Consider the following 21,440-nt stretch of genomic DNA (forward strand, 5'->3'; position numbering starts at 1 on the left):
TAGAATATTTATTTGAAATCTAAATAAATTTTAAAAAATTGCTTTTAAGAATATTATTATTTATTAATTTACTAGTTGGCTCTTAATTAAGCATTCTAATTTAAAATATCAATAATTTTAAACTTAAATAAAATTTTTAGTTTAATTATCAAATTTTAGTTTAGTTACTTTTAATAAAATAGTTTATAAAAATAAAATTTTTAATGAATAAATAAATTAAAAATAATTTATAATAATATCTTTAATAATAATAATTATGTAAGAATATTATTTTTAACAAATATTATTTTATTATTAATTTATAAATTATTTTTAAATAAACACTAATTAAAATAAAATTGGAGATACTTAAATTAATTTTTTTTAATAAAATTTAAAGTATTGAATTTAAAAATCTCAAATATTTAAATTAAATCATATAAATTTTTTATATTTTTTTAACTACTAAAACTTTAAATTATAACTAAAAAATTATTCTGTTTAAATGACTTATTATTTAATTTTTAAAAGAATTTTAAATTTAAAATATCATTAATTTGACTTAAATATTTTTAGTAAAATAAATTTTTGAATATAAAATCTTAAATAAAATAATAAATCATAAATAACTCATTATGTTAATTTTCAAAAATTCAAAGTCTTACATTTAATATGTTAAAATAAAATTTTTTATTAATTACAAAAAAATCTTTGAATTTTGTGACAAATAAATAACTTGTTACAAAAATATTGTATTTTGTGACAAATTAATTTTTTGTTACAAAATATTTAGACCTTTTGAAACAAATAGATATTTTGTTACAAAATATTTTAAATTTTTGCAACTATATAATCTTTTGTTACAAAACATTATAATATTTTGCGACAAAACAACAATTCGATACGAAAACCAACATTATTTGTAACAAAAGAAATCACGTTGTTACAAAATATTGAAATGTTTTGTAACAAATTTTTTTGTTGTTACAAAATATTCTTATTTTGTAACAATAACTAATTATTGTTGCCAAAAAACCATAATTTGTAACAATTTTAAATTTGATACAAATTTTTTGTTACAAATGTTCCATTTTCTTGTAGTGCATGGGAATCTAGTTTTAGTGTACTCCAAGGCAATTGGCAAGCTCTAACTCCAAATCAACCCTTGATATAACTATTCAATTCATTCCAATGACCAAACCCCATGCCAAGTATAAAAGTTCTACTCCATGGCTAACATTGACATTTTATCAAACATGTGATGAGCAAAAAGGAAAGTCATAGTGAAATGAAGAGAAAAGTAAAATTAGAAATATTGCAACACTAGAAACTAACAACAAGTATCAAGGAACAACAATGAGAATCAAAATCTCAAAATATCAATGGAATCCAAAAATCATAGAATTGAATCCTAGATCCAAGGAATGTCAACAATTACAACTACAATTTGGAATTGGGAGAGAAAATCTATTACATCAACAAAGTGAAATGAAAGTTGTAATGGATCTCACCAAAGAATGGATGAAAATCCAAAATTGTGATGAGGAAGAACCCTAGTGGAAGCTTGAGAGAAGTGGATGAATCTAGAGAGAAGTTGGAGTTTCTCTCTCTAACAATGTAACTAACTCCCAAAAATATCTCAAAAACTAAAAAATGAACTAAGTGTCTTTCACACTTGCTCCCCTGGTCCTCTTAAGTCTTTTCCCGCCAAAGCACTCCTCAAAAGTTGGGATCTCCAACCAACTCCACGCCTAAGTCACGTGACTTTAAAAAAAAATCATTTTCGAACATCGGCGCGCACGCGCAAGATACGCGTGCGCGCCCTTGATGCGGCTCTGGAGTATGCGCGGAAGCGGAGTGTACGCGTACGCGTCCATGAAGATTCTGGCTTAGCCGCTACGCTAGTCGGCTCGTGGCTTGGCTCTTAGCTTCGGCTTCACATTGCGCTCATCCGCGCGGGCGCGTCAGGTGCGCGCACGCGCCCATGCAGAGATTCCCAAAGCTTCAATTCTCATGCTTCCTTTCCTTGCACCCTTCTTCCTTATCTTTTCCTGTCCATTCCTAGTCTATGTCCTGAAACCACTTAGCACACGAGTCACGGCATCGAATGGCATCAAGGAGAGATTAGAAGTGTGTCTAATTTAGTGCAAAATAAGCATGTTTTCCTTTATGAGGCAAAACTAGGAAAAGAATGCAAATCCTTATATTTTCATGCAGAAAATGTGTGAAATCATTGATAAACCCTTTGAAATTAGCACAAGATAAACCCTCAAAATGGGGTTTGTCAACCTCCCCACACTTAGATTCTAGCATGTCCTCATGCTTAGGAAAATGCAAGGAAACATAGAAGACCGAGGGTCACAAACGTATGGGACTCATGGAATGCAACCTACTCATACGCATGCAGCTACGACTAGTGCGGTTATCTACTTGGTTGGGAACAATCAACTTCCTTATGACATGTGCAAGCTCATGGGGTACAATGGTGGCTAATGCATAGATCTTGCCAAATTCTAAGCATCAAATGCAATTTATGCAACCTTGCATGAGGAATGCTCGCGAGAGCCGGGAATCAAAGGATTGAGCGTCGAACCCTTACCGGAAGTATTTGCACTCTAGTCGCTCAAGTGTTTAGGGTTGACTCTCTCAATTCTCCCCTAATCATGCTTTCTAAGATTTGTTCTTCTTCTAACAATCAACATGTATTTCATGTATGCATACATCTATCATGAGGTCTTCTCCTTAGGTTGTAATGGGGTTAGGGTCAAGGTAGGATCATATATGGCTAGTGGGCTTAAAACTTGGATCTTTGATGAACTTAAACCTTCCCACCTAACCTACATAATGACCTATACAATTAAGTGCTAATCTAACTACCCATTCCTCACTTTTTCACATACTCATGTATTCCTTTTCATTTCACAACACTTATGCATTGATTTTATTGAGCTACACTTTGCTTTGGGGCATTTTGTCCCCTTTTTATTGCTTTTCTTTTTTTTATATTTTTTTCTTTTTCTATATTTATTTTATTTTATTTTTTTTCTTTTCCATACTATTTTTTTTCTTTCTTTTTCTTTTGTTTTTCTCATTTTTATTTCTTTCTATATACAAGAACCTCAATGCATAAGGTTTTACATTTGATCAATACATGAGTATGTACCCAATTCTTTAATATTTCCAATAACAAAGCAAAACTACCCTTTTGTCCACCCAATGTCCCAAAATTCCTGCACTTGAATGATACTCACATACGCTAGCCTAAGCCAATCAAAGATCCAAATTAAGGACTTTCATTGTTTTGCGCTTTACGGCTTGTAATGTGCTAAATTAAAGAACAAGTAGGTTAATCGTAGGCTCAAATTGGTTAACAATGGAAGACAAAAGGTAGGCTATTTGGGTAAGTGGGCTAATGAAACGATGGCCTCAATCACATAAATGCATGACTACACAAAATAATGGACATAAAGAGTGAAACAAAGCAAAGATTGCAATCATAGAAGGAGAATAATGCACACAAGAAGGAAAAATAAGTGGTTATAAGATGTAACCACACCATTGGGCTCAAATCTCACTTGCTTGTGTTCTTAGCTCAAAACTATGTTCCAAAATATAATTCTTCATGCAATTTGGCATCAAAGCATTTAAAATTTTGCAGTGCCCCATGATTGTCCCCAAAGTGTTGGTTTCTTTAAGAAAGAATTCATTGTTCCAACCAAGTAAATTTATCATGCAGATGGTGTCAACTAAAACCTACTCATGCAACCTATCCTAATTTATTCAACTTTTACCTACGGAGATCGGTCGGTCGACCTCCCCACACTTAAAACTTAGCACGGTCCTCCGTGCTGTAGGTAAGGCGCAGTGGTTGATCGAGTGCCGACTGTCCCATATCTCCAATGTTATCGCTCTCTCCGCTTGAAGTTGCGGTGGATGTTGAGATATCGGGTTCCTCCATAGGTGGTGTGACTACGCTTAGGAGCTTCTTCACATGAGCATATCGGCGTTGGTTACGCCGTTCATAACGGTCCAGTTTCTTGTGAAGGTCCTCAAGGCGTTGGGCGGCCGATTTTTGTGATGTAGATGAGGTGGTAGCTTTGTGAGTTGGTGTGGTTAATCCGCTGTCCTTGGTAGCTTCCGGAGGCTTGAGGCATCTCTTGGTCGGAATTATATCACCATCGACCGGAATTGATGCTCTCCTATCTTTAGCCTCCCGGTTGACGCCGGCTTTTGCAACCAATTCCGTCACCAAACCGGGGAATGGAAGATTTCCCTTGGCATGAATGCGCCCCATGGATTGGCGGATGACATGCGAAACGTTGACCGGTTTCTCGGTTAAGATGCACCAAATCAATAGGGCCAACTCGGCGGTAATGGAGGACCCATGTGTACTTGGGAGCACATAGTGAGCTAGAATTTGGGCCCATGCCGTGGCTTCTTGAGTGAGGTGGCGGACATCTAAACCTTTTGGTCTTTGCTTGATAGTCCCCCGAATCCAATAGGCGTCGGGTAGAGCAATGACACGGAGGATTGCGCTCCAATCGAATGCGCGGTCATTGCATGTAGCCAAGACTTCCTCATAGGCGTCATATGCATCCGTTGATTGTTCAATCCCAAGGACTTCTTGGATAGTTTTCACTGTGACCGACACTTGCTTTCGGCGCACAAAGATTGATGTGAGAAGGGGGGAGTGGAAGTTGGAGTAGAATTCTACTACCCATGAAAGGTTAGCCTCCTTTGGTTTCCGCAATAGGAACCTCCATTGTCGTCGCTCAACATGTGTCATCACAATCGGATGAAGGTGAGCCGGTAGGACTAGGAGTGGTTCCAGATGATAGTTCCTCTCGATCATTCTTGTGTAAACAAGTTCGCAGTAGTGATTGGGGAACTTGTTTGAATCCTTAGGAGGGTTATCCTTCTCGAGAACATCAATGGGGCCCTTAGTCTTCTTCAAGAGTGGCTTGGCCGTTTGCTCTTGGTGCGCTTTGTTGGGAGTTGGCTTCTTGGGAGCTTTCCCTTTGTTCTTCTTGATAACCATCCTATGAGAGTAAAGAAGGGAAAACATCAAAATCCAAGTAGGTGAAAGTAAATGTGTTTATGCGATGAAAAGTTAAGCCATAGAATATGGGTATCGTTGTCACATGACAGCTGCAACATGTGACTAAGATAACATGAAAAGAGCAAGGCAAATCATTTTCATATGGTGTAAGGGTGATTTATGCATGCAGGTAGGGAGCATGAGAAGCATATACCCTTAAGGGCCACACATGGAAAGCAAGTTAAGAAAATGTGAGTGGATGGATTGGGGGAAATGGGGATGCGCCTAAAGTGATAAGATGAGAGGCAATTTAGTCAAATTTGGTGCAAAAATCAAGTATGCCTTTCATCGAACACTTGGTGTGCATCCAGTTGTAGTGTGTGATTTGAAAATGGTGAAAGCAATGTAGTAAGTCACAATCCACTATTAATGATTATAGTACACAGTGAGTGCAAGAAAAGCAAACAACACAACTCATCTACAGATGCAAGTGAAGTAGAGACCTAAATGCCCATGAAGAGTTAGTATAAATGAGAGGAAAAGAGAGAAGAAGACAAGAACAATAACCTCCTAAAGAAGTAACTAAAAGAAAAGAAGAAAGAAGATAACTAATTGAATGTGAAATTAAAGGAATAACAACACAAGAGATGGTAGCTTAGGATGGTACCTTGTGAGATGAAGAGAATGAGAGAGGAGGTTGTGGTGTGGGTTGAGGGGGAGTAGTAGAGAAGGTAGTGAGTGGTAGAAAGTAGTGTAGAAGAGGGAATGGAGGTGAAGAGAGAGTGTGCCCCTCTTTGAAGTTGGAGGTGCAGTAGAAGGTATGAGGAGGGGGGGAAAATGTGAAGTGAAAGTGAAGGGGTGAGTGTGCCTCTTTTTGTTTGGCGCCGAGCATCCGCGCGTGCGCGCACAGTGCGCGCTCGCGCAGTGAGGCGTGGTGGAGAGGGACGCGCGCGCGCCTTGCGCGGGCGCGCCCTGCGCGGGGGCGCCCATGTGTTTGGGCTGGAGGCACAAGGGAGGCACAGGGTTGGCACAACTCTCTGGTATATGTACCAGAAGTTGCTGCAGGACTATTGGCGCGTGCGCGTCCAGTGCGCGCACGCGTCAACGTGGTTGCGCCCCAGGCATGAGAGGGGCTTAGAGGGGGCTCAACTCTCTGTGAAATGGCCCAGAGAGGAGTGCAGGAGCAAAAGGCGCGTGCGCGGCTATGGCACGCGCGCGCGTATTGTGCTCGCAGTGTATGGGCGCGTGCGCGTCCAGTACGCGCACGCGGTCAAGGTTTTGGGCTTGTGGCTTGATAGAGGCCCGAGAGCGGCCTAACTCTCTGGAACATGTACCAGGATTGCGGCAGGGCAATCGGCGCGGACGCGCACAGTACGCTTGCGCGTCCTTCAACAGACTTTGCCCAAGTGCGCGGACGCGCCATGCGCGCGGGCGCGCGAGATTTTTTTGTGCTTGAGGCTTGGTCCTGGCATGGTGTGGGCATAACTCTCGGGTAAATGTATGGAGGGCTATGTTTTGCGATCCACGCGTCCGCGCAAGGTGCGCGTCTGCGTGGGTGACCATTGAATGCTTTAAGGACGCGTACGCGCTAGGTGCGCGCACGCGTCGAGGGGGTTGCTTTTCCTAATTGTGCATGTATCTATACCACTTTTGACATTACAACTACCCCTTTCCACACAGCTGCCTAAGCGCTATAACAGGGCATTTGACTTGGCAAATCAGCGGTGAATTGAACAAATGATGGAAAATTGAAAATAAAATCTATCTAACAAACATGAAGTCAAGTGTCTATGTACAAAGTTCAAAGGAAGATCTTACCATGGTGGGGTGTCTCCCACCTAGCACTTTTGTTTAACGTCCTTAAGTTGGACTTTCAGTGGCTCATTGTGCTTGTTCAAGAGTTGCATCCCTCAAGAGGAACACTTCAATCTCCTTGGAGTTCTTTCTTTGCTCACCATGATACAATTTGAGACGGTATCCGTTTACCTTGAAGATATCCGGGCTTGTTGGGTGGCGCAGGTGGTAGACCCCATAAGGTTCTACTTTCTCCACTTGGTAAGGTCCATCCCACCTTGATCTTAGCTTTCCGGGTAGTAGTCTCAACCTTGAGTTGTAGAGAAGCACTAAGTCACCGGGTTGGAACTCTTTCCTCCTAATGTTTTTGTCATGGATGGCTTTCAATTTTTCCTTGTAGAGTCTAGCATTGTCGTAGGCTTCTTGTCTCAAGCATTCCAATTCCGCCAATTGAAGCTTTCTTTCTATGCCGGCTCCACCCAAGTTCATATTACACTCCTTTACGGCCCAATATGCTTTGTGTTCAATCTCCACCGGTAAGTGGCATGCTTTACCATATACAAGCCGGAAGGGGCTCATGCCGATCGGTGTCTTGTAAGCCGTTCGATACGCCCAAAGTGCATCGGAGAGTTTAGTGCTCCAATCTTTCCTATTCGGCTTCACAACCCTTTCCAAAACATGCTTGATTTCCCGGTTTGAGACTTCGGCTTGGCCGTTTGTTTGAGGGTGGTAGGCCGTGGCGACTTTGTGGATGATGCCATATTTCCTCATGAGGCCGTCTATTTTCTTGTTGCAAAAGTGTGATCCTTGGTCACTTATGATTGCTCTTGGGGCTCCAAAACGGCAAATGATATTATTCCTCACAAAAGAATACACCACATTAGCGTCATCCGTTCGGGTGGGGATTGCCTCGACCCATTTTGACACATAATCGACGGCTAACAAGATGTAGAGAAAGCCATTGGAGTTTGGGAATGGTCCCATGAAGTCGATTCCCCATACATCAAAAATTTCACAAAAAAGCATATTTTGTTGGGGGATTTCGTCCTTCTTGGAAATATCTCCAAACCTCATACATTGGGGACAAGATTTGCAATAGAGAGAAGCATCCTTGAGAAGGGTTGGCCACCAAAATCCGCAATCAAGGACCTTTCTTGCTGTTCTTTGGGGCCCATAGTGACCACCTCCTTCGGAAGCATGGCAAGCGTCCAAGATTGCTTGGAATTCGGTTTGGGGTATGCACCGTCGCACTATTTGGTCTGCTCCACATCTCCACAAATAGGGATCATCCCAAATATAGTATTTGGATTCGCTTTTTAGCTTATCCTTCTTGTGTTTGTCAAGATTAGGAGGGAAGGTGCGTGAAACCAAATAGTTTGCGATTGGGGCATACCAAGGAACCACTTCCGAGATTGCGTGCAAGGTATCTAAAGGAAAGGAGTCATTGATGGGAGTGGTGTCGCCCTTTGTGTGTTCAAGGCGGCTTAAATGGTCCGCCACTAGATTTTGGGAACCACTCCTATCTTTGATCTCCAAATCAAATTCTTGTAACAAAAGCACCCAACGAATTAATCTCGGTTTTGATTCCTTTTTGGCCAACAAGTACTTTAGTGCCGCATGATCCGAGTACACTACAACCTTGGAACCAAGAAGATAAGCTCGGAACTTGTCCAAAGCAAAAACAATAGCTAATAATTCCTTTTCGGTAGTAGTGTAGTTGGATTGGGCTCCATCTAATGTTTTGGAAGCATAAGCTATGACATAGGGAATCTTACCCTCGCGTTGTGCTAACGCGGCTCCAATCGCATAGTTTGAAGCATCACACATGATTTCAAAAGGTTGAGTCCAATTGGGGCCTCGTACTATAGGAGCTTGTGTCAATGCTACTTTGAGTTTGTCATATGCTTCCATACATTCCTTGCTTAGCTCAAATTCGACATCTTTTTGGAGTAATCGAGAGAGAGGTAAGGCTACCTTGCTAAAGTCCTTGATGAATCTCCGGTAAAATCCTGCATGTCCAAGAAAAGAACGGACTTCCCTCTCGGAGGAGGGGTAAGGTAAACTAGATATGACATTTATCTTTGCCGGATCTACGGAGATGCCTTCCTTTGATACTATGTGTCCCAAAACAATTCCTTGTTTGACCATGAAATGACATTTTTCAAAATTTAAAACAAGGTTTGTTTTGGTGCATCTCTCCAAGACTTTTTCAAGGTTACCTAGACAATGCTCAAATGAATCACCATACACACTAAAATCATCCATGAAAACTTCCATTGATTGCTCTAGAAAATCCGCAAATAAGCTCATCATGCATCTTTGGAACGTTGCCGGTGCATTGCATAGGCCAAATGGCATACGCTTGTAGGCATACGTTCCGAAAGGGCAAGTAAATGTGGTTTTTTCTTGGTCTTCTAGAGCAATATGGATTTGGAAGTATCCGGAGTAGCCATCAAGAAAACAATAATATGATTTACCGGCTAATCGATCAAGCATTTGATCAATAAATGGTAGTGGAAAATGATCTTTTCTTGTGGCCGCATTCAATCTCCGGTAATCTATGCATACTCTCCAAGAATTTTGCACTCTTGTTGCTATGAGTTCACCACTTTCATTTTTGATTGTTGTCACTCCGGACTTTTTGGGCACTACTTGGACCGGGCTTACCCATTCGCTATCCGAGATAGGATAGATGATGTCTGCTTCAAGTAGCTTGGTGACTTCTTTCTTTACCACTTCAAGGATGGTAGGATTGAGTCTCCTTTGAGGTTGTCGGACCGGTCTTGCTCCTTCTTCAAGGAATATACGGTGCTCGCATACTTTGGGGCTTATTCCCACTAGGTCCGCCAAACTCCACCCAATTGCCCTTTTGTTTTTTCTCAATACATTCAGCAATTTCTCTTCTTGTTGAGGGGTTAGCTCTTGGGCAATTATCACGGGTAGCTCTTGGGCTTCATCAAGGTATGAGTACCTTAAATGAGGTGGTAGTGGCTTCAATTCCATCTTTTTGTTTTTCTTAGAAGTTTGAGTTTCCGGATGAGTTGCATGATGTGTGGTGTTTAGTTCGCTTGACTTTTCATTTGTCTCTTCACCCATATGCTTCTCATCTAACTTTGCTAGATGCACTTCGGCCACTATGTTGTCGATTGGGTCACACCGGAATAAAGAATGGTTCTCCGGTGGATGCCTCATTGCTTCCTCTAGGCTAAAGCTTACAATTCTCCCATCTATTTCAAATGAGTAATTCCCCGAGTAAGCATCAAGTTTAAATCTAGAAGTTCTCAAGAATGGTCTTCCAAGTAGGATAGACGATGCTCTCTCGGTTTCGCTTGATGGCATTTCAAGAACATAGAAGTCAATGGGGAATATCAACCCTTTTATATTCACCAATACATCTTCCGCAACGCCCGCTACGGTTATTATGCTCTTATCCGTTAAGACAAACCTTGCCGTCGACCTTTTTAGTTGTGGCAAGTTCAATAACCGGTAGACGGATAGTGGCATGATGCTAACACATGCTCCAAGGTCACACATGCAATCTTTAAAGTGAACTCCATTGATTGTGCAAGTAACCATACAAGGACCCGGATCATCACACTTCTCGGGTAGTGTCCCCATTAAAGCGGAAATAGAGCTCCCCAATGGAATGGTTTCCAATTCAAGAATTGTATCCTTATGTATGCATAAGTCTTTGAGGAATTTAGCATATCTAGGAACTTGATGGATAGCATCAAAGAAGGGGATGGTTACCTCAACTTTCTTGAATACTTCCACCATTTTGGGGTCAAGTTCTATGCGCTTTTTAGCCTTTTTTGCAAGTGTTGGGAATGGAAGTGGTTGAGCAACTTCCTCTTCCAAGGTTCTTTTGGCCTTGGTTGTCTCTCTTGTTGGTTGGACCTCATCCTCAACTATGGCTTGTGGTGCTTCCTCTTCCACTTCTTCTTCTATATTTACTCTCTCCTCTTCTTAAGCGGTTGTAATAGGGCTTGAATCCTTTGCTTCCTTCCCTTTTAGTTGCGTACCGGATCTAAGGGTGATGGCATTGATGCCCCCCTTTGGATTTGGTTGAGGTTGAGAAGGAATGACACTTTGGATTGGGGGTTGAGGTGTGGAAGTTGATGGTGTATCCATGCGTGCAAGAAGAGCTTGTAGTGTAGAGGTGAGACCGGTGAGGCCGGAAGCAAGTGTGTTTTGTAGTTCCTTTTGGCCTTGGATAATGGTTCGGAGTGTTTCATCTTGGTTGGAGGGAGTGGTTGCGTATGTGAGTTGAGGAGCTTGTGATTGGTTGGGTGGTGGTCTTTGATGTGGTGGTTGGTATGTTTGGTAGTTTCTTTGTGGGTTTTGTTGGTTGTATGATTGGTTTTGTGAGTTGTATGGTCGGTTTTGTGAAAAGTTTTGTGAATTGTTACCCCATCTTTGACCTCCTCCATTGTTGTTGTTGTCCCTATTCCCTTGTTGATGGTTGTCTCTCCAATTTTGGTTATTGTGTCCACTTCCTTGGTTGTGGCTTCCTCCCTCTTGATAAGAGTACCCTTGGTTAGGATTACCGCCTTGGTAGTATCCTTGATTGGGGCGATCATAGAAATTGTGGGTAGCCGCCAAGGTATTGTCTTCTTGAAGGCTTGGGCACTCATCCGTGTAGTGAGAGTAGCAAGAGCAAATACCACATACTCTTTGAGGAACCAATTGTTGGTTGTGTTGTTGGGGTGGTGGAGGGTGTTGTTGTTGGTATGATTGAGGTTGTGGTTGATGTTGGTTCAATTGGAGTTGCTTCAAGATGGATGTCATCTCATTCAAGGATTGAGTTAGAGCGGTGGTTTCACTACTAGTTGATACCTCATTCACGGTCCTTGGACGGTTGACTCTTCGCCTCATATGTTGATTGGATTCGGCTAAGTCAATAATAAGTTGCCATGCCTCCTCCGCAGTTTTATACTTGGACAAAGAACCATTGCTAGAAGTGTCCAAGAGGGTTCTATCTTGCTCTCGCATCCCTTGACATATGTATCCAAGCAATACTTGAGTGTCAAGCATGTGATTGGGGCATGCATCTAGTAGTTTGCGAAACCGTTCCCAATACTCATAGAGTGGTTCCGTCTCACCTTGCACAATACAAGACATTTCCTTCCTTAGCCTATCCATCTTTTCCGGAGGTAGGAATTTATCCAAGAATCCCCTTCTAAGCAAGTCCCAATCGGAGGTAACTTCACTAGAGAGGGTGTAGAACCATTCTTTAGCCTTGTCCTCAAGAGAGAAAGGGAAAGCAAACAACCATATAGCAACTTCATCGGACCCTTCCCGTCTAGTAGTTGAACATATGCGATGGAAGTCCTTGAGATGTCGAATAGGGTCTTGTGCGGGAAGCCCATGAAACTTAGGTAGGAGGTTGATCAAAGCGGTCTTCAATTCAAAGTTAGCATTCAAATTGGGGTGAGTTACGTGAAGGGGTTGAAGGACATAATCCGGTGCACCCGCTTCCTTGATGGTAACTCTCCTCGGAGCATCCATGGTATTAGTACCTAAAACAAAAGAAGAATTATTAGTGAGATTGATGGGAGTAGAATTAGTACCTTCCTTGAATGACGGTTCAATGTTCACTTCTAGTAAGGTGGTTGAGGTGGTGAAAACTTCTTCCCCTTTTTCAAACTCAAGCCGCCTCCGAGCTTGTCTAATATGAAGCAAAGTTCGTTCTATTTCCGGATCAAAAGGGACTAAGCTCGGATTTGGTTGTGCACGCGTCATGCAATGAAGGGAAAATGGAATTCATTGTAATGAATGAGGGGTTAGTCACTTGAATTATTCACAATGGAATGCAACTATGTACATCTATACATGCTTAATCCAAACAATAACATGGCACACAAAGCAAAATTCCCCGGCAACGGCGCCATTTTGACAAATGAATTTTTGTTGGTGTAGAATTTATCAAGTGATCAATCGTAGTATAGTCTAAACCAACGCGAAATCCATCATCAAACAAAATTACAATTTATATCCGAGAGTATAAATCTCCCGAGTCGTTCTCCCTTGGAATTGCCAAAGTATGCATCTTATTGTTTTAGTAAGCCTTGTTGAGTTCTTGGAAGAATTTAGCAAGTAATGAGAAACAAACAATCAATTATCAAAAGGACTTGACTTAGGGTTGGCATTAGAAATCTTTATCATTATAGTTTACTCAAGGTTGACAACAATTAGGACTTACTTCATTTAGTCATCCCCTAAGTATAGAGAAAAGTCAAATGAAAACAATTAACTTGAGTCACAAGTTCTAGCTTCACCTCATGGGAATCTAGTTTTAGTGTACTCCAAGGCAATTGGCAAGCTCTAACTCCAAATCAACCCTTGATATAACTATTCAATTCATTCCAATGACCAAACCCCATGCCAAGTATAAAAGTTCTACTCCATGGCTAACATTGACATTTTATCAAACATGTGATGAGCAAAAAGGAAAGTCATAGTGAAATGAAGAGAAAAGTAAAATTAGAAATATTGCAACACTAGAAACTAACAACAAGTATCAAGGAACAACAATGAGAATCAAAATCTCAAAATATCAATGGAATCCAAAAATCATAGAATTGAATCCTAGATCCAAGGAATGTCAACAATTACAACTACAATTTGGAATTGGGAGAGAAAATCTATTACATCAACAAAGTGAAATGAAAGTTGTAATGGATCTCACCAAAGAATGGATGAAAATCCAAAATTGTGATGAGGAAGAACCCTAGTGGAAGCTTGAGAGAAGTGGATGAATCTAGAGAGAAGTTGGAGTTTCTCTCTCTAACAATGTAACTAACTCCCAAAAATATCTCAAAAACTAAAAAATGAACTAAGTGTCTTTCACACTTGCTCCCCTGGTCCTCTTAAGTCTTTTCCCGCCAAAGCACTCCTCAAAAGTTGGGATCTCCAACCAACTCCACGCCTAAGTCACGTGACTTTAAAAAAAAATCATTTTCGAACATCGGCGCGCACGCGCAAGATACGCGTGCGCGCCCTTGATGCGGCTCTGGAGTATGCGCGGAAGCGGAGTGTACGCGTACGCGTCCATGAAGATTCTGGCTTAGCCGCTACGCTAGTCGGCTCGTGGCTTGGCTCTTAGCTTCGGCTTCACATTGCGCTCATCCGCGCGGGCGCGTCAGGTGCGCGCACGCGCCCATGCAGAGATTCCCAAAGCTTCAATTCTCATGCTTCCTTTCCTTGCACCCTTCTTCCTTATCTTTTCCTGTCCATTCCTAGTCTATGTCCTGAAACCACTTAGCACACGAGTCACGGCATCGAATGGCATCAAGGAGAGATTAGAAGTGTGTCTAATTTAGTGCAAAATAAGCATGTTTTCCTTTATGAGGCAAAACTAGGAAAAGAATGCAAATCCTTATATTTTCATGCAGAAAATGTGTTAAATCATTGATAAACCCTTTGAAATTAGCACAAGATAAACCCTCAAAATGGGGTTTGTCACATACTTAGAAAACTAATGACTATGTCTCTCAAGTACTTGTCGTCTTCGATGAATCCGATTGAATCTAGATAGCAAGTCTGATTTGTTAGACCTGTCGTCGTCGTCGCCATCTCCTTCCTCCTCTGACCTATCGTCTCCATGACCACATTGTCCACCACTTCGATCGCTTCCTTCAACTTCTTCTCCGAACCAATATTCAGTTTTCGCTTCAATTTCCATAAGAGCGGCAGCGACGACATTGCTCGATGTACTGATTGGATGCGAGGTCGAAACTGTCTGCCAACTTGGACTCCGGGAAAGAAGGAATGAAGCACTTGGGGTCCATTAAATACAGAGGAGGTAGATATATCAGTCACAGAGATTTAAGAAGTGTGTGGTCCATGACATGTTGAGATAGGTGCGAAATGCGTAGTAGTTACACCATGACTTGATCTTGGAGTTGAAGAGGAGGAAGGAAAAGATGAAAAAGAAGAATGTGAAGATGAAGGAGAGTATGAATGTTAGAATTATGCGAGATATGAAAAAAATTAGAGAAGAACAGTGTTATTTTCGAACAAAGGGATTAGGGATCATTTTGTTCTCTGTTAGAGTTGTCAATGATCATTTTGTTTCTTATTAGAATTGTTAGGGACTATTTTGTCTTTGGTTAGAGTTGACGGAGTCAAAAACTTAAGTGACTGATAGAATTAATTATTAAAGACTAATCGAATAATTAATTTTAATTAAAAATTAAAATGCCTAACCCAAAATTTTTTGAGGATGAAAATAAATAAATATTCTAAATTTAAGTTTTAAGGATAGTATCAAGAAAAGAAAAAGGAAAATAAAAAACGAAAAGCGAAAAAAGGGGCACCAACATTTCTGTTCCCCACACGTGGTGCTACCGTGTGTCTGAAGTAGCTAGCTGGTACTTCTATCAAGTGTCTACTACTGCTACTTGGAGCTCACTCAATTCACACATTTCTCAGTGCTCACTCTCACTCACTCCCATAGTCATACCCTTTCAAGATTCAACTCTAACATAACATGTTGGCACTCAAAACATGACTTCCAAACCTCACCGCCTTTCCTCTTGTCACCGTCACCCTACCATTCCCGTCAATAGCTTCTGCGCCTCCTGCCTCCGCGAACGCCTCAAAGGAATCCAATCCCCCTCCTCCTCCCCTTCTCCACATTCCCATCCTCCGCCCCACCTCCGCCGTACCAAGTCCTTCTCCGCCAACCGTCACCACACTTCCATATCCGCCTCTCTCCAGCCCCGCCGCCGCTCCTGCGAGGTCCGCGCCCGGAGCACACTCTCGGATCTCTTCACCGTCGATGGCGGCAAGGGGAAGCTGGTTCAGAAGACTTACCTCGATTCGGAGTATTTAGGTTTTGAAATACGAAAAGAGGAACACAATGGAGAAGAAGCGGTTCGGGTTTGCGACCCAAGGGACAACGAAAAACCCGAAGAAACGAAGACGATGAAGGAGTTCATAGATCTCGAGATTCGGAACAAGAAGAACGGAGCCAGAGACTTGAAGAGTTTCTGGGAAGCTGCTTCTGCCTTCAGTGAGAAACTAAGGAAGTGGAAATGGAAGCACAAGTTGAAGAGACGACGCAGTTTTGGCGGTAACGGTAACAGAAACAGAAATGGAAATGGAAATGGTGTTGTTGATTTTAATGTTATGCGGTTTGTTCAGGAGCCTAAAGGGAGGAAATATAGGGAAACTCAATCTGAAATCGGAGAATACTGTTCGGGGAGAAGATCTTGTGACACTGATCCAAGGTTCTCTATTGATGCAGGCCGAATGTCAGTGGATAATTATCCTCGGCTCTCGTGCGATTCGAGGTTATATGTTGACGAAGGTAGAATCTCAGTGGATAATAATTCACAGTTTCCAGATGCCTACAGAAGGTTATTGGTTGACACGGGCCGAATCTCAGTGGATAGTGATTTGCAAGCGAAGTTTGATGCATCTTGGGATGGAAAACAATGTGAGAGGCTTTCCCCAGTGGACAGGGTTCTAATTGAAGGGAACGGCATTGCTGGTTCCAGTCCTGCTCCTACTCCCGGTGGGTCATCTGAGGCCAAGGGTTACTACAAGGGTAGGAGGAGTTTCGATAGGTCGAGCTCTCGTAGGAGACAATCAACGGCAGAGGTTAATGAATTGAGAATGGTATCTAATGCCAAGGTATCCCTTGCCACCAATGAGTTGTTCTATGGTGCCAAGTTACTCATCAGTGAGAAGAAAGATTTGGATTTGGGGAATGAAAATGTGAAATCCTTGAGTGACTTTAAAGGTGAATGTGTGATGGGTTCTGCATCCAAGGATGATGACCTTAATAATGATGTCGATGGGGCTGGCACTGGCAATCATAAGGGTTCCAAGAAGGACCACAAGTGGCGTCGAGTGTGGAGCAAGTTCGGCTCAATCGTGCAGAGGAGGGAAGAAGACAAGGTGAAACTTAATGTGCAAGGTAGTGAGAGTGTTAGCCAGAAGCTTACTCGAAGCTATAGTGTAAGTTGTAGAAGCCAATGTAGCATGGCTGGTGTGATTAGCAGCTTGTGGGGTACCGAGACTAAAGGGAACATAAATGTGTTGAATGGAAGACAAGATTTTATGGTTCAGAGGAACCGCAGTGTTCGGCACTCGCCGTCACCGAATAATCTTGACAATGGCTTGTTAAGGTTCTATTTGACACCTTTGAAGAGCTATAGAAGAAGCAAGTCTGGCAAGAGTAGTAGCCTCAAGGATTTGCAACAAATATCCAGAAGTGTATTCTAAAGTTGTATTGTTTGGATGTGTATCTGGTTGTAGAAAAATATATAGATGTAATTATTGTTGTCAAGAGATGAACTACAATGATTACAATGATTCAGTTGCAAATTTACTAATGATTTTGGTAACAGAAACAAAATAAATGTTATATTTTGTTGTATGAAATTGTATGAACTGGTAATAGGATACCTCAAATACTGCAATGATATTTCACTTCATAATGTTTATAACTTGCTGATGTATGAGCTAAAAGGCTGTAAGTCTGTAACTTGTAAGTTTATCACAATTATTCAGATTAATGGAAACATCCAGCACTTAGGACATGTTTGGTTTTGATGTGTAAAATTATAAATGAAATTGTGCATCCTGCTTACCTTCAATCAAACACTTGATATTTATAATGGGTAGTGGAGGCAAGTGGAGTAAAAGTAAGTGAATATTTTACTATAAATTCACTCGATCTTTCAAGAAAAACGTTCATAACAACCAAGTGTACCTTTTTTCTATTTGGTTTAACCGTTTAAGTCATCCATACACGGCTAGTAATATTGCTTCACTATGAATTTGCATACCAATTGCTTCTTCTTTACTCTACCAATTATACAGCATTTACCGTAGGTAAATTCTATGATGCCTTTTATTGTTATGCCTAAATTATCTAACTTACTTTTATAAGTAAAAAATAAAATATATAAAATAAAAATAAAATATTTAAGGTTTATTAAATATTATTTTTTCATTTTTTAATAAGTTAGATATCATGTTTTAGGTACCATAGCATTCACATTTACGGTATAGGGGCAGGAATAGAAGTCACTGGTGAATCCAACAGCACATAAAAAAACTATAGGTTGAGTCCCACCATTTGTATTTCCTAATCACATTTTAGAATGTTCGTTTTGTTTTTGCTTATTATTATTTTGAAAGATAAAAGCTTTACAAAAGCCGCAATTATCCATTTGATTATTCTATTGCATTTCTACTGCATGAACATTGTAAAAAAGAACTTATAAACAAAAAGGATGCCCTATACAAGAAGGTAAATTGCAGGGGAAGACACGTTACTCATCATCAAAGAACTGAATGATTAGCCTTTCACACTTATACCAAGTCTATTTTTTGAGATTATAAAACTGCAATCCTTTAATAATGCAAAATCTATTTACTACCATGAAGGTGTTTTTCCAACATTGTGTTCTTTAGCCACACAAAAAGTTCATATTATCTAATTATCAAGTTTTACTAGAGTCATTCTAAATCAAAGCCTTGTTCCTGAAGCTCACCAATGACCTCATTCCTCATCCTCATCCACATTTTCAGAGCTTCTTGCTCAAACTTCTTGTCCTGTAACTGTTTCTGGTAATTTAATGCATCCTTATCAGTCTCAATAGTCCCTTTAGGACCAATGGTTGTTCCAATCATTCCACCATTTGCAATGAACTCCTGCATTGCTTCCTCATCTCCAGGGTATGGGAACTGTCGGTACTCATACAAGTGAGCTAGTTCCCACTCTTCTTTTGGTCGCGGCTTCAGCGTCCACCACCCTAGTGGCGATGTCTCGTTGTATAGCCACACTGCGCCTGCAATTGCGTAGGTGCAAAGCAAAGCCTTACCGATTTGTTTCCAGAAGTAATAGTTCTCTTTTCCTAACCCAATTTTCTTTAGGAAGTTCTGAGCATAGTATAGACCTGCATTTAAAACAGTAAAGAAACGCAATCAAACTTCAATAAAAAGATGAAAGAAAGCTCTTTCTAGACTGATTCAAGTGGTTGGGTAAGTCATACAAATAATAAATTAAAAAACTAAATAATAAACTGATTTGCTCAAACTAGATTAACTAGTCTTAAATGTATTCTAGTTATTGGTGATGTAATTGTAAATTAAAAGAAAATAACAGAAAGCTCTAAGATTCTTGTGTGAAACATTTCATCGAACAACTTGTGTGCAAGGTTCGATACTATGATAAATGGTCAACCGAAATTGAAATGGTTCAAGAATATGAGAGATCTAGTTATACAATTTGTGTTGCTAGAAAAGCTACCTGTTTTGGGTTCCTGTGCCTGAAATCGCTTCCGAACCATTTAGAAGCTGAGATTTCGACAAACGGGAATGAAACACTGTTAATCGTGTCTCTGCCAAATGTGTTGTGTACTGGAGTTTGCAACTCTTTATAAAGTTAAGCATAGTTATCAGAATTGAACTGGTCATATAACTGGGTCACCAGTTACTGGTTCAACTAATAGTTCACAAGTTGAACCAGCCACATTTAAATAAAAATATAAAATTATAAAAAATAAAATTAAAATTAAAAGTTAAAATGCATGCCTTTATAAACACATTAATAACAATCAAATATCAATTTTTAGACATAACTAATGATACAAAAATAGATAATAAACTAGTTACTAGTAAATTTTTTTTTCCAATTTAAATGAACTAGAGAACAAAAGATAGCACAATCGATAAATCAAGTCCAAGAGGCAATCTCAAAGTCAACATCTATATCTTTATCGGACAAATTTGGAGCCTAACCAACATTGTCTTCATCTTGATTAACAACTCTAGAAAAAATTAACAAACTAATTGAAACAATCCAGTACTAAAATCAACTATAGCAAAACATAAATTCAACTAATTTATAAATCTCGTTATATATGCTATATTAACCTTATCTGTTCTGATCTTTTTAATCCCAAGTCATTATCCATTATATTTTCTGTTGTCTTTTGATGCCTGGGGACATGTTTCACATACATGAAATTTATAAATTTCTTCGAATGTGATTTGCGATCAAAATGGAGGCAATATCCCATACGTGACCAAAAGGGAAAAAAATTGTTCAAAAATAAGACTACAGCTTCTCCTTTTAAAGGTAGAGCAAGACTCAGATTTAGACATCCAAGTCAGCACCATCAGTAATTCACCATTAAAAAATTAATATAAAAGATTGCAGAGTAAACATCTAGAATCTCTTTGTTCAAAACAAGGACTCCTAATATCGCTGAGTTTACATAAATTCAACTAATATAAGAGAACAGTCCATCAAAATAGCAACAATTTATAAACTCAACTAATTTGTTGAATTTAGAAATCAGCCTATATGTATTCAGTATCAGCTTTGTACCATATTTCCTAGCCTCATAGATAACAAAATCTAACTCCCTTCAAAGCAAAAAACATAAACATAGGATTTAGAAAAAGAAAAAATGTATTTTACTGATCCAATTAGAATAGGGGAAACTGGAAAAGAGAGAACAGGGGTTAAGAGGACTCACCAGCCACCACGGTCCACGGAGACTCGGCGACGAGACCGGCGAGAAGGAAGCGACGGAGAGGCCCCGAAGCCAAAAGATGACGAGCGAGGACGAGCCCAGGGAGGGCAACGAAGGAAGAAGATGGCGAGGGCTAGCTGCTGGTTGGTGCTTCTGCCGCCGGCGACGACGAGCCAAGGGAAGGCAGCGACACGCGAACCACGGCGAGACGCCGGCACGCGTGAGTTCGAGAGAGAGATGTTGAGTGTGAGTCTATGGATGAGAGGGATTAGGTTTCCAGAAACCACTGAAACGAACTCGTTCACTGGTTTTTTTTTTTTTTTTTGGTTTTAATAAGACACATGACCCAGTAACGGATTTTCGATATTACCGAACAAATTGGTTTTTTTTTTTTTTTGGTTTTAATAAGACACATGACCCAGTAACGGATTTTCGATATTACCGAACAATTTGTTTTTCTTAATATTCACTTTTGATTAAATTGATTTAACGGTGGAATCAAATTGATTGAAACAACTTTATTCTCATGTTACGCGCCTTATAAAATGGACTAGTGACCGTGAGAGAAATAAATAGTCATATAAATTATTTTTAATATAAATATTTATTGTTTAAAAATAATTTAATTAAATTATTTATTTAAACTGGACTTTAATATTGTTAAGATTTTAATATGTTAAATGTTAGTTTAAAATTCAATTAATTGATCTTAATTTTATATCTATCTTAATTTGTGTTTATATTATGTTATTTTTTCTGTAAGGATTCATAATATATATTAAGGGTAAATATGTCAACAAATTATAGTTTAAATAATATAATCTTCTCATACTTATTTAAAAAGTCGAATAAATATTATTTTTGTCCATTTTAACAACATATCTCGTAGATCAAACAAAAAATAAATAACAAAACAAATTCTAAATCATTCACTTCTTGAGATATATAGATTGTTTTTAACTCCAAATAATGGCATTTTTTGTGAATAGTAAGAAATATCCAATCCTTACTTAGTGAGAATTAAATCCGGTTGTATTTTGACTATATTGTATATAAAGTTTGAGTACAGAAGTTAGAGAGCTAAGTCTCAAAGTGGTCTCTAAAGTTACACTCGTGCTTCATAGTACTCA

General features: G+C 39.7%; 2 protein-coding genes across 4 annotated transcripts; one reads left to right on the plus strand and one right to left on the minus strand.

Annotated features, from left to right (window-relative positions):
• The first annotated feature begins 14,972 nt into the window (after positions 1-14,972).
• On the plus strand, positions 14,973-17,203 carry LOC112702865 (protein OCTOPUS-like). The gene has a single exon (XM_025754073.3). The coding sequence runs from the start codon at positions 15,320-15,322 to the stop codon at positions 17,042-17,044; it is 1,725 nt and encodes a 574-aa protein (XP_025609858.1). The 5' UTR covers positions 14,973-15,319; the 3' UTR covers positions 17,045-17,203.
• Positions 17,204-18,153: 950 nt separating this feature from the next.
• On the minus strand, positions 18,154-20,688 carry LOC112702867 (uncharacterized). 3 transcript variants are annotated; one of them, XM_072199321.1, is made up of 3 exons: positions 20,314-20,688; positions 19,080-20,200; positions 18,154-18,726 (listed from the first exon to the last, which is right to left on the minus strand). In XM_072199321.1, the coding sequence occupies exons 2-3, from the start codon at positions 19,117-19,119 to the stop codon at positions 18,287-18,289; spliced, it is 480 nt and encodes a 159-aa protein (XP_072055422.1). In that variant the 5' UTR covers positions 19,120-20,200; positions 20,314-20,688; the 3' UTR covers positions 18,154-18,286. The 3 variants fall into 3 exon arrangements, with proteins under 3 accessions (XP_072055422.1, XP_025609860.1, XP_025609859.1); XM_025754075.2 differs by having other exon boundaries at positions 19,080-19,126; positions 20,314-20,685; XM_025754074.2 differs by having other exon boundaries at positions 19,080-19,204; positions 20,314-20,685.
• Positions 20,689-21,440: the final 752 nt, after the last annotated feature.

This window comes from Arachis hypogaea, chromosome 7 (assembly GCF_003086295.3).
Source record: "Arachis hypogaea cultivar Tifrunner chromosome 7, arahy.Tifrunner.gnm2.J5K5, whole genome shotgun sequence".
Lineage (NCBI taxonomy): Eukaryota > Viridiplantae > Streptophyta > Magnoliopsida > Fabales > Fabaceae > Arachis > Arachis hypogaea.